Source organism: Chiloscyllium punctatum, chromosome 3, assembly GCF_047496795.1.
Source record: "Chiloscyllium punctatum isolate Juve2018m chromosome 3, sChiPun1.3, whole genome shotgun sequence".
Lineage (NCBI taxonomy): Eukaryota > Metazoa > Chordata > Chondrichthyes > Orectolobiformes > Hemiscylliidae > Chiloscyllium > Chiloscyllium punctatum.
This window is the reverse complement of record NC_092741.1, coordinates 32,286,099-32,299,336: the sequence shown is the minus strand read 5'-3', so window position 1 is coordinate 32,299,336 and position 13,238 is coordinate 32,286,099. Positions and strand designations below refer to the sequence as shown.

Genomic DNA, 13,238 nt, shown 5'->3' with positions numbered 1-13,238 from the left:
TAAATGTATTTCCTATATTATTTCAGTGAAGCCAGGTTTTTTTTTTGAAAAGTACTTTGCGGGCAGCATGGTGGCACAATGGTTAGCACTGCTGTCTCACACCGCCAGAGACCTGGCTTCAATTCCAGCCTCAGGCAACTGTCTGTGTGGAGTTTGTACATGCTCCCCGTGTCTGCGTGGGTTTCCTCCGGGTGCTCCGGTTTCCTCCCACAGTCCAAAAAATGTGCAGGTTAGGTGAATTGGTCATGCTAAATTGCCTAGTGTTAGGTGAAGGAGTAAATGTAGGGGATGGGTCTGGGTTGGTTGCTCTTCGGAGGGTCGGTGTGGACTTGTTGGGCCAAAGGGCCTGTTTCCACACTAAGTAATCTAAGATAATCAAGTAATCTAATCTAATCTGTGAAAGACTTCAGGAATAAAAACAGAAATTGCTGGAAAAAAAACACAGTAGGTCTGGCAGCATCTGTGGAGAGGTTTCGGAGTCAATGTTTAGAGTCAAGTGACCCTTCTTCAGAACTGGTTTTTATTTTTTTTTGCTGTTCAGTGTAAAAGATGTTTTTTTTGGGATGCTCTGAGGCCATCAAAAAGGCACTATATAACTGCAAGCTTTAGGGTGGATTGTTTGTTGCCCAGCTCCCCTCTTAACTGTCCCAGCTGTTCCTGGCTGCACAGGAACCCTAATTATGAACTGCATTCCCATTGATTTTCATTCCTAGTGGAAGCGAGGGACCATGGGTTATTTCCAGCTTGGATACCCTTTTCTCTCCCTCATCTGGTTGGCCTTGGAGATAAATGAGCAAATTCTGCTGCTAGACTAGAAGCACTCCATAAAACTGGGGAGTAACATTGGTCACTGGATGCAATTCTGGTCACCTATTATCGAAAGGATATTATGAAACTCGGAAGAGTGCAGAAAGTATGCTACCTGGACTGGAAGGTTTGAGTTATGAGGAGAGGTTAGGTAGGCTGGGACGTTTTCCTTAGAGTGTAGGAGATTGAGGGGTGACCTTTATAGGGGTGTATAAAATCATGAGCGGCATTGATAAGGTAGATAGCCAACAGCTTTTCCCCAGGGTGGGGGAGTCTGAAACTAGAGGACATAGGTTAAAGGTCAGAGGAGAGAATCCAAAGGAGTAATATTTTCACACAGAGGGTGGTGAGTGTCTGGAATGGGTTGCTAAAGGTACTGGTGAAGGTGTGTACAGTTTATTCTTTTAAGAAACATTTGGACAGGTTTATAAATGGGATAGGTATACAGGGATATGGACCAAATGCAGGCAAATAGACCTAGTTTAGTTGTGAAAACTGCCATATTGCCATGCTGTGCGCCTCTTTAATTGTAGCCTTCTGAGAATCTGTGCCTTCAGTGAACAGGAAGGAAGGAGACCACATTGAGCATGAGGGCAGAACAGTACCAATTGGGTGTTCAAAATGTACATTATACCACCCCACCCTCAAACCCTTGAGCGAGTTAATGCACCCTGAGAGGGTTTGTGAGGGTGTTCTGTAACCAGGCGCTGAGCAAGATGGGGTAGAAGGGACTGCATCCTGGGAATAGGGAGCTGTGATGAGTTAACAGAACTGTATGCTGGGTTTAGCTGAAATCTCCTGGGTTATGAAGAAGATTGTTCCCGAGAGTCTTCCAGCCTGCTGGAAGTGAAGTGAGAATCGGTGCAGGAATAAAACTTCTGGCATCATACTGGAGGCAAATAATCTCTACTTCTGAGACACAGAGTATAACCTTTTCACTGTCTTTGACCCCTCGCGGAGTTGCTCTTTTGGGACAGCAGCAGAATGATGAGAGGAAACAAAGGTAAATTTTGTTAAGAGATCTAAAATGTTGTCTCTTTTGATCAAGTCCATCAGACACTAGGCACCACCAATGGGGAATTGTAAAGTATTTGTGTCTTAAAAGTGTTTGCTGCCTCTTTTGTCTATGTATTGTTTTTTTGAAATAGAAGGCCCGAGAGACAGAATTAAGAGTTTTAACGTGTGGATTATACAGATTAACACTGTTGCCTCAGCATCTTTTACATGGTGTGGCTGCTTTCTGTGCGGCCTGTCTAGTCACAGAGCAGCTATTATGTTCAGCTGTAGCTCAGAAGGATTACTGCTGATTTGTGAGGCTCTTCCAACCACTGCTGATTAGAAAGGGGGCAAGGCTTGAGATTGAAAGAAAGAGAGTGAGAGACGAAAAAAAAACAATTAACTGGAGAGCAGATGTCTTTGCTAAAGTTTGAGCCTCCCCTTCCCAAGCAACCACTTACTGTTTCAAAGTGGCTGAACTTAACTCGGACAAGAAACCAAACCCCCAACCCCCTCCCTCCCTCACCCTGACCCCTCAATCCCATCACAGCACCCCCCCACCCTGGTCCTCCTGTCATCTGCTGCGTCAGATGTTCCCCTCTGCCCTATTTTCCAGCACGCTGTCATTAACTAGTTCAAAACCTTCAGACATTGCAACCCTGTCAGACTGGATTGGCTTTAAGTCGAGTTGACAAGACTTGAAGTTAATTATGCTTTATTTTTCTCTCACCCGTAATTGTGTATGATTTGTCTTTCAAAGGGTAAAACATGTTATTATTTTTCTGGAACCTTGTGCATTATCCCCTGCCCTTTGCTGGCAATTGTTATTAAGAAGTGGGATTGAAACCCTTTTAGAGACAGTCAGACGTTTTTACTTCTTTTTGTTGGCTTTGCCCTTTCTCTGCCAAGCCCTGTCCGAGAAACAGAAGGGGAGTCTACTCCTGGGATTAACGCTGCTCAAAAACCCAAGTCTAAAACATTGAGGCCAGTCTTAGATCTAAGTCTTCTACTCCTGTGCCATATTGAAGGGGTGGATAGTCATGACTCTAGCGCTGTGTTGAGTTTAGAAATTGACTATAGGCTGGATGAAATATAGGGGTCGTTTGTATAATGCAGAGACAAATACATCCTGTCTTTCATTTACTTTTCTTTCAATCCTCTTTCAAAAGTTTTCAATTTCCTTTTTGTTTTTAAAAGTTTTTTTTTCCACAGTCTGTAGTTAATCATGGTGTTCTAATACCTCTTCCTGACAGAAATATTTCGATTTACTTGGCTCCTCTGTTCTAGGTTTATAAAATCATGAGGGGCCTGGATAGGATAAATAGACAAAGTATTTTCCCTGGGGTTGGGGAGTCCAGAACCAGAGGGCATAGGTTTAGGGTGAGAGGGGAAAGATATAAAGGAGACCTAAGGGGCAACTTTTTCATGCAGAGGGTGGTACGTATATGAAATGAGCTGCCAGAGGAAGTGGTGGAGGCTGGTACAATTACAACATTTAAGAGGCATCTGGATGAGTATATGAATAGGTAGGGTTTGGAGGGATATGGGCCGGGTGCTGGTAGGTGGGACTAGATTAGGTTGGGGTATCTGGTGGACGTGGTGAAGTTGGACTGAAGGCTCTGTTTCCGTGCAGTACATCTCTATAACTAGTGTTAATACGGAATCCAAGTTCACAGTTTTCAAACACTGGATCAATTTTACATTCATGTTTTTGTCCATTTTCAGACTACATTTTAGAAATCAGCAGTGTGATGAAATACTCTCCACTTGCCTGGATGAGTGTAGCTCCAACAACACTCAAAAAGCCTGGCACCATCCAGGAGAATGCAGCGTAGTCGGGGGATGATTGCACATGATGGAGATCTGGGGTATGAGGAAGATATTAGCGTGACCCATAATGCTTACCAGTTCTGAAGAAGGGTCACTGGATCCGAAATGTTAACTCTGATTTCCCACCAAAGATACCGTCAGACCTGCTAAGTTTTTCCAGCAATTTCAGTTTTAATTGTTGATCATGCTCATTTGGGTTTGTGTGGCGCATGTACAAAGAGGATTTGGCAGAAGAAGAGTCATGTTCGACTCAAAACATTAACTGCTTTTGTCTCTTCCCAGATGCCACAAGACTGCTGGGTTTCTTATTTAAATTTCAGATCTCCAGTATCTGTAGTATTTAGCTTTTGTTGTAGGTGCGTGTAAGTGCCTTGGTGGTGGAAGCAAGGTTAGTATAGCAATGGTGCAAAGCATGTGTCTCCCAGTGAGATGGTGACATTTAAAACTGCTTGTTGAATGGAGCTCCAGGATAGTGAATGGTCTGGTTTGGCAAGACTCTCTGTCTGACAGAAGCTGTAATCATGTGGCATAGACATGAAATTTACAGCAGGAGATCGTAGATGATAGAACATAGAACATAGAAAAATACAGCGCAGTACAGGCCCTTCGGCCCTCGATGTTGCGCCGACTGAAGCCCACCTAACCTACACTAGCCCACTATCCTCCATATGCCTATCCAATGCCCGCTTAAATGACCATAAAGAGGGTGAGTCCACAACTGCTACTGGTAGGGCATTCCATGAACTCACAACCCGCTGAGTAAAAAATCTACCCCTAACATCTGTCCTATACCTACCACCCCTTAATTTAAAGCTGTGTCTTTTGGGGAAGTGAAAGCCTTGTGGGATTAACACTGGACTATTAATCCAGAAAGTCAGTCAATGTTCTGGGGACCCGGGTTCAAATCCTGCAACGGCGGATGGTGGAATTTGAATTCAGTCAAGAATCTGGCTTTAAAGGTCTAACGATGACCTTTGCTGATTGTCAGAAAAACCCATCTGGTTCTCTAATGCCCTTTAGGGAAGAAAATCTGTCATCCTTACCTGGATTGGTTGATTCTCAATGACCTCTGGGTGATTAGGGATAGCAAGTGAATGCTGGCCTGGCCAGTGACACCCACATTGCTTGAGTGAATAAATAGAAATTCCGGCTCACGTGAATAAAGTATGTGTTCTGTCAAGAACAAAATAATGCAGAGGCTGGTAGGAATTTGAGCAGTAGCTTTTTGAATTGTTAGCGTACCTGGCTAAGCTGCCTAAGGTGCCTATGGATGGTGTTGTGTGAGGAACAACAGGTAGATGGGGAATGGGAGACTATTAAGGATGGATCGAAGGCTGTGCTCTGTAAATGTAACCTTGCAAGAGCCCTTCTTCTTTCTTATTTAGATTTCAGTGCGATTGCAGGTCATGGAGAAACAACATCAGGAGCTATTGGAAAATGTAATGGAGAACGTGTGTAACAGTTTCTGTAATGTTTCCAGCTATTGTGGTGCCAGGATCCTAAGTGATGTGTAGAACAAACAGCTGAAAGAGATGGCCTCTCTCTCTCTCTCTCCTCGCACTCCTCCAGACATATAATATCATTTAATTGATGGAAAATATTCATCTGTAAAGGTGAAAACATACAACAATGGCCCAGACATCACTCTGTTGGTGTTTCTCTTTCACAGAAAGCGTCCTGCCTAGGGTACTCGAGACTCTATTGTGTCAAAATAGGTCATTTAGCCTGCCCAGCTCTCTCTTCAGAATCTGCATCAACACTTCTGTTTTGCTCAAAGATGTTTGAGAGTAAAAAAAAAACACACTTGTTAACCCGTTTGTGACCTATACACTGCTTCTGGATAGATCACTTTTGTGATATTCACTTACTGTGGTAACTGGGGGCATGGCTAATTCCAGGCCAAGGATCTGACCAATGTATTTGGTAACAGAACCCCATAAAATGTTGAGGTGGTTCTTTACAAGAAAAAAAGAAAAATGAGGGAAGGAGAAAACACGACTGTTGAAATCTTGAGATTTTAAATCTCTTTGTCTCTCTAAGGGTCAATAAAACTGTAAATATTTCCACCCCCTCACCCCTCCAACTATCATCCCAATCAAGAACAGCATCGGTTCTTTGAACCCTCAACCTATTCTGTTGCAGAATAAATGAATTAAAGAGAGAGCATTTTATTCAGGAGTGACACGATGGTATTTTTTTTATGCAGCAGGAGGAGTCAGGAAGAGGGAAAAGGAGCATTAGGAAAATGGAAAAACTGTATTCTGTAGCACTTCGCACAATCCAAATTGTGTGGCATGTTTGGACAGTTAATTTGTGATTAATAGTCATTTGGTAGAACAGAACATAACATTTGGTGAAACATAGACATGTTTCGTCAAAACCTATAATTATCAGGGGCAGTTGGCAAGAATACCAATTTAAGAGGAAAACCAGGATTTTATGCTATATGAGAAGACAGTGCTGATTGATTGGCGAGTTGACTCTGATTGTAAGAGGCATCGTCATGGAAAATACACTAGTGAATGGTGATTGACAGTTCACTATCAGTCTTTATTTAAATTTTAAATTAGAAGTTGTCCCTTATTGGTCAGGGCATTGTGCTTTGAAATAAGCCAGCAAATGGTTGTTACTTATTTTGTCAAGTTGAATCGGTGCAGTGTGTGCATATACTTTTTCTAACTACAAAGAATATTGTTATCAATGTATTTAACTTCCAGGGTATGCAAGTATGCTACAATATGAGCCCGTCTGACAATTATCATTTGGTTGTCATAATTCTTTCCATACTTGGAATTATCCAGCAAATGTTGTCCATTTGTGGCAACATATCTAATGTTGGCTATTTATTGGTTTTGCAAGCATGGGCTGATTTGGGTATAGTCAGTACGTTACTTGTTGGAACTAGCCAAAGAGATGCACTGTTTGATATGATCCACCAATCTTTGTGAGGTACAACCCACATACCTGGTATCACACTGGTCATGAAATGCATGCATTACAATACTCTTTTGTCTCATGGTGGCATCCTATTAGAGGTGAACTAGTGTTTTGCTACTGCATAGTTGCAATGTGATAGAACAAACTTTACCTTTCATAAATGGAGATACCCTTCCAGAGTAACTAGGTTGACTGAACTGAGGTAGTTGCATTGTGTGCTTCAATTCATCAAAATAGATGTCACCCATTAGGTGGTTCATTTCTCAAGGCAATGTATTAACCAATCAGTGTCAACCTTCCTGGTTTAAAGTTTAAACACAGTCTGGCAGTTAACTGCCAATCAGTTTGAATAGGTGCATTCTCCATGGCAAGACTTTTACCAAGTCTACTTGCCAACCAATCAGCACTTTCCCCTCATAACGTCATAAATGTTGGCTTCCCCAATAAATTGACATTCTTCGAAATTGCTCTGTGAGTGAATATAAGATGGAAAGCTCTGACAAAATAGATTAGATTAGATAGATTAGATTAGATTAGATTAGATAGATTAGATTAGATTAGATAACTTACAGTGTGGAAACAGGCCCTTCGGCCCAACAAGTCCACACCGCCCCGCCGAAGCGTAACCCACCCATACCCCTACATCTACATCTACCCCTTACCTAACACTACGGGCAATTTAGCATGACCAATTCACCTGACCTGCACATCTTTGGACTGTGGGAGGAAACCGGAGCACCCGGAGGAAACCCACGCAGACACGGGGAGAACGTGCAAACTCCACACAGTCAATCGCCTGAGGCGGGAATTGAACCCGGGTCTCTGGCGCTCTAGAATAATAGAGTTTTTACAGCAAGCAAACGGGACTTTTGTCAGGAATACTCAAATGCCATTGTTTCTGAACACTTGATGAAGATGCCTCTGGATTATTTTCATTTCATAAATTTAAAGATAATTGTTAAAAGAACTGTAGGTGAGGTGAGGATTATTTTTTAATGCATTGTGTTTTCATAATCTGGAATGCACTCTGCAATCTCCCCTGAATGAAGTTGTTTTTGAATCTACTCCCACTACACCACCCTGTCAGACAGAGTTAAACAAGGAAGAGAATTGCTGGTGAGAAAGATCGGGGGATAACTGGCTAGCTCTTCCAAAGAGACATTAAGGAATGTTGAATCAAGTGATCTCTTCTTGCACTGTCCAATTCGGATTGCACACTAGCATGCTTCTGTTACTGAGATGAGCCATTCCTTGAGGGAGCTGCCCTCAACCATACTTGTATTGGCAACACACTAGTCGCTCCCAGGTCGGGTGCACAGAACTGGGGCAATTCCCTGCTCCATAAGTTCACCGTTTAAAAATGGCAGCCTCTAATCCCCATTTTCCATCTGGAGATAGGCTGGATTGCAGCTTGGTCCACACTACCTGGCAGGAACCAAAAGTGTTGCTGGCTCAGAAGAGGCGGAAAAGCGAGCCTGCTTTCAGATTCTAATGCAGTATTTTAATTTTTGAACAGAAGCATAGAATGTAATCATTCCTGCCACCCTCTGCCAACTCCACACACCCAGCTGCATGCATGTCACCTGATGCCCTCTACCCATCCCCACAGACCCTTTTGTCGTATGCCAATTTAGTGCCATCTCATACTAACTCAAATTTAACCACTATCTTTCATTTTCTGTACCAAATCATCTATTATCCACTGGCACAAAAAGCAAAAATTCCGCAGTGGAGAAATAACACTCGTTCAAAAATGCATAACTTGATAATTCCAAGATTTTATGCACCTTCTACATAAAATTGTCTCTGTTAATAATCCCATAGAGTACTTTACCCTTTCCCTACCTCCCAAAGAAAGATTTCCTGGAACCAAATCCAAAGGGATATCTTGGCTATCCAAACAAGTCTAAAAAGCTCAGACCTGCTCTTGACATGTCGAATCTCTGGATTATAGGGAAGACAAGTTTCCACTTCTGTGGGTATGATTTGGAGGTGCCGGTGTTGGACTGGGGTGGACAAAGTTAAAAATCACACAACACCAGGTTATAGTCCAACAGATTTATTTGGAGGCACTAGCTTTTGGAGTGCTGCTCCTTCATCAGATGGACATCCACCTGATGATGGAGCAGTGCTCCGAACACTAGTGCTTCCAAATAAACCTGTTGGACTATAATCTGGTGTTGTATGATTTTTAACTTTGTATGCTTCTGGGGAGGCAGCTGGTGATTGAAAAGGCCAACTGGTTCCATAAAACATGTACAGAGTGGACATGTTAAGAGCAGGTCAACTCTATTCTCCTCCCCCTGAGATAGTGGAGGTGCTACGTTCAGGAGCAGGACTTACAAATTCAGGCCACTCACCACTGGTTATCGTAAAGATTTGCCCCCTCCCATCCCACCACGACACTCACTAACACGCTATTGAGGGCAGCAAATAATCAATCTCTCGAGTTATTCGATGAGGGTACGTCATGAAATATCACTAAAATAGATTGTTTGGCTATTATCACATTGCTGCCTGTGGGAGGCTTGCTCTGTGCAAATTGGCTACTATAGTTCCTATAAAGACACTTCAAACACATTTCTTTGTAAAGTATTTTGTAACCTCATGAAGTTGTGAAAGGTCCTATATAAATGCAATTTATTTCCTTAAGTTTGTTCTTAATGTGCTATATACAGCTATATCCACCATGTGACAGAGTTATACAATATAGAACATAGAACAGTACAGCATAGGGCAGACCCTTCAGCCCATGATGTTGTGCCGACCACTGATCCTCATGTATGCACCCTCAAATTTCTGTGACCATATGCATGTCCAGCAGTCTCTTAAATGTCCCCAATGCCCCTGCTTCCACAACTGCTGCTGGCAACGTATTCCATGCTCTCACAACTCTCTATGTAAAGAACCCGCCTCTGACATCCCCTCTATACTTTCCTCCGACCAGCTTAAAACTACGACCCCTCGTGTTAGTCATTTCTGCCCTGGGAAATAGTCTCTGGCTATCGACTCTATCTATGCCTCTCGTTATCTTATACACCTCAATTTGGCCCCCTCTCCTCCTCCTTTTCTCCAATGAAAAATGTCCAAGCTCAGTCAAGCTCTCTTCATAAGATAAGCCCTCCAGTCCAGGCAGCATCCTGGTAAACTTCCTCTGAACCCTCTCCAAAGCATCCACATCTTTCCTATAATAGGGCGACCAGAACTGGATGCAGTATTCCAAGTACGGTCTAACCAAAGTTTTATAGAGCTGCAACAAGATCTCACGACTCTTAAACTCAATTCCCCTGTTAATGAAAGCCAAAACAGCATATGCTTTCTTAACAACCCTGTCCACTTGGGAGGCCATTTTAAGGGATCTATGTACCTGCACACCAAGATCCCTCTGTTCCTCCACACTGCCAAGAATCCTATCCTTAATCCTGTACTCAGCTTTCAAATTCGACCTTCCAAAATGCATCACCTCGCATTTATTCAGGTTGAACTCCATCTGCCACCTCTCAGCCCATCTCTGCATCCTGTCAATATCCCGCTGCAGCCTACAACAGCCCTCTATACTGTCAACGATACCTCCAACCTTTGTGTCGTCTGCAAACTTGCTGACCCATCCTTCAATCCCCTCATCCAAGTCATTAATAAAAATTACAAACAGTAGAGGCCCAAGGACAGAGCCCTGTGGAACACCACTCACCACTGACTTCCAGGCAGAATATTTTCCTTCTACTACCACTCGCTGTCTTCTGTTGGCCAGCTAATTCTGTATCCAGACAGCTGAGGTCCCCTGTATCCCATTCCTCCTGACCTTCTGAATGAGCCTACCATGGGGAACCTTATCAAATGCCTTGCTGAAGTCCATCTGTATGATGTGTTATACTGTTAGGCACTTTGCCATTCTGTGCTGGCTTATGGTTTATATATCTGAAACTAATCTAGGTAGATTTCTTTTTTTAAAGTTCAGTTTTTAATATCTAATTTTATTTTTCTTAGAAGATGTTACTGAAGAAAAGCTGTGAAGCTAAAACAAGAATTATTAAAATTCGAGTGAGTATACCAAGTCATGCTTCATCTGTACCAGCTCTTACCTTCCCCATTCTACACCTTTTGTACCTCACTCTAGGCATGACTTTAACTATGGACAAAGATTAGAGTGGTGCTGGAAAAGCACAGCAGGTCAGGCAGCATCCGAGGAGCAGGAAAAATAGTTTCTGGTAAAAGCCCTTCATTATGGGTGTCATTATGGCGCACAAAAAACCCCACTTAAAGATTTTCAATGCGACTCTCTGGGTCACTTTAATCCTTGAGCACTAATCAATATAACCCACCCAAATCACACAAACTTGGATTATACCGCTGCAATTTAATTGACAGTTGGATTGAAGTTTGCATGATACTAAGGGGAACGATAGAAAGAAATTCTATCTTCTGAATTGTGATTCTAGGACAAGCATCGACGATCTAAAAGTTGTAGCTGGACCTTTAGTCAAGAACACTTAGAGTCATAGAGATGTACAGCATGGAAACAGACCCTTCGGTCTAACCTGTCCATGCCGACCAGATATCCCAACCCAATCTAGTCCCACCTGCCAGCACCTGGCCCATATCCCTCCAAATCCTTCCTATTCATATATCCATCCAAATGCCTCTTAAATGTTGCAATTGTACCAGCCTCCACCACTTCCTCTGGCAGCTCATTCCATACACGTACCACCCTCTGCGTGAAAACGTTGCCCCGTAGGTCTCTTCTATATCTTTCCCCTCTCACCCTAAACCTATGCCCTCTAGTTCTGGACTCCCCGACCCCAGGGAAAAGACTTTGTCTATTTATTCTATCCATGCCCCTCATAATTTTGTAAACCTCTATAAGATCACCCCTCAGCCTCTGACACTCCAGGGGAAACAGCCCCAGCCTGTTCAGCCTCTCCCTGTAGCTCAAATCCTCCAACCCTGGCAACATGCTTGTAAATCTTTTCTGAATCCTTTCAAGTTTCACAACATCTTTCCAATAGGAAGGAGACCAGATTTGCACACAATATTCCAATAGTGGCTTAACCAATGTTCTGTACAGCTGCAACATGACCTCCCAACTCCTGTACTCAATACTCTGACCAACAAAGGAAAGCATACCAAACGCCTTCTTCACTATCCTATCTACCTGTGACTCCACTTTCAAGGAGCTATGAACCTGCACTCCAAGGTCACAAAGTTAGTAGAAGTTTGGAGCTTACGTTTGCAAAGAGCACTTGATGTTAGTTCAACTGCTAATCTTAAAATTGACATTGTTAGGTTTGTGTTAACAGAAAGTATTGTGTGATACCTAGCAAATGTGGAGTTAAGTCACAGATGAACCATGATCGTATGAAGAGGGATGGAATTGAATCAAGGAACTAAATGTTCCTTGATTCAAGGAACTTCATGTTCCAATGGTGCTAGTGTGAGCAGTCTCATTGATAGGTGTCTCCTGCATTTTAAATAGACCTCCACCTGTCGGAGTGGACTGACTCCTGACTCCATTTTGTACAGAAGTAAAATAGTATTATGTGGGTACAAGGCAAAAACTCTACTGCAGGAATAAATTACTGCAGGTGCTGGAATCTGAACTGAAAACAAAAAGTGCTGAAGGTCACAGCAGGTCAAGCAGCATCCATGGAGAGAAAGTTAGCTAATGTTTTGAGTCTCGCTGACTCTTCATCACTTTAGCTCTAGATTAGAGTGGTGCTGAAAAACCACAGCAGGTCAGGCAGCATCCGAGGAGCAGGAAAATCGACGTTTCGAACAAACGCACTTCATAAGCCCTGATTTCCAGCAGGACTCTGATTTCCAGCATCTGCAGTCCTCACTTTTGTCCATCACTTCAGCTCTGATGAAGAGTCATCTAAACTTGAAACATTAGCTTGCTCTCTCTCCATGGATGCTGCCTGACCTGCTGTGATTTCCAGCAATTTTTTTTTTGTTTTCAGTCAAAAACTTTCCTGCCATGCATCTTGTTTAGTGGGGACCAGTCACATATGCTGTTAATGCATCAGGGTTGTGCTGTAGAAAGGTCTGAAAGGGTTAATAAGTGATTGAGTGAGTGCATTAGGCAGAGGGGAGCTGTGGTGGAATAAAGAGTGAGCTTGTAGGAGGCTGGGGCGCTTCTAATTACTCCTGGTGTTTTCTTTTCGTATTTTCTAATCAATTTGCTAAGAGATGTTATGACACACCCCTGAAGCAGGCAAGGCTTGGACCCAGGTCTCCTGGCTCAGAGGCAGGGACACTATCCACTCTGTTACTAATAACCTCTGTAGTCACGTATTCATGTCAGCTGTGAGTAGTTGCAGTAATACAATAAGTTCCAAATTCTTCATTCAACAAGGTTTTTCCAGTTGGACCAGAAAGGTGAATATCCTGAATCCATACGAGACCATTTTAGATTTGAAGGAACTCCTAAACACCTGCTTATAGAGGGAGGTGGTTTTGTTTTCCCTTTTCTTTTCAGTTTGTTTTCTGGCTGCTTGTAATACAAGTTCAATGACAAGGCACATCTGTGCGGGAATATGTAAATCGTCAATCTGCTCAAAGGGTATCTATTAGTAAGAGAGTGGAAAGGTTTAAGTATTTCTTGAGTTTAATTGTGCATTCATCTCTTGTTAAAGCTAATCGGCTATAAAGAAGTAGGTCAGGGACGGCTA

General features: G+C 42.8%; 1 protein-coding gene across 5 annotated transcripts in view; it reads left to right on the top strand.

The window, feature by feature from the left end:
• LOC140457142 (uncharacterized) overlaps positions 1 to 13,238 on the top strand; it is a 191,055-nt gene that overhangs the window by 158,072 nt on the left and 19,745 nt on the right. For 3 of the 5 annotated variants that reach the window (XM_072551183.1, XM_072551210.1, XM_072551201.1), the window contains exon 4: positions 10,558 to 10,611. The exons of 1 other annotated variant lie outside the window; for it this stretch is intronic. In XM_072551183.1, the coding sequence (XP_072407284.1) occupies positions 10,558 to 10,611 (54 nt within the window). The remainder of the gene's footprint in view (positions 1 to 10,557; positions 10,612 to 13,238) is intronic. One more of the 5 variants, XM_072551192.1, reaches the window with a different exon arrangement.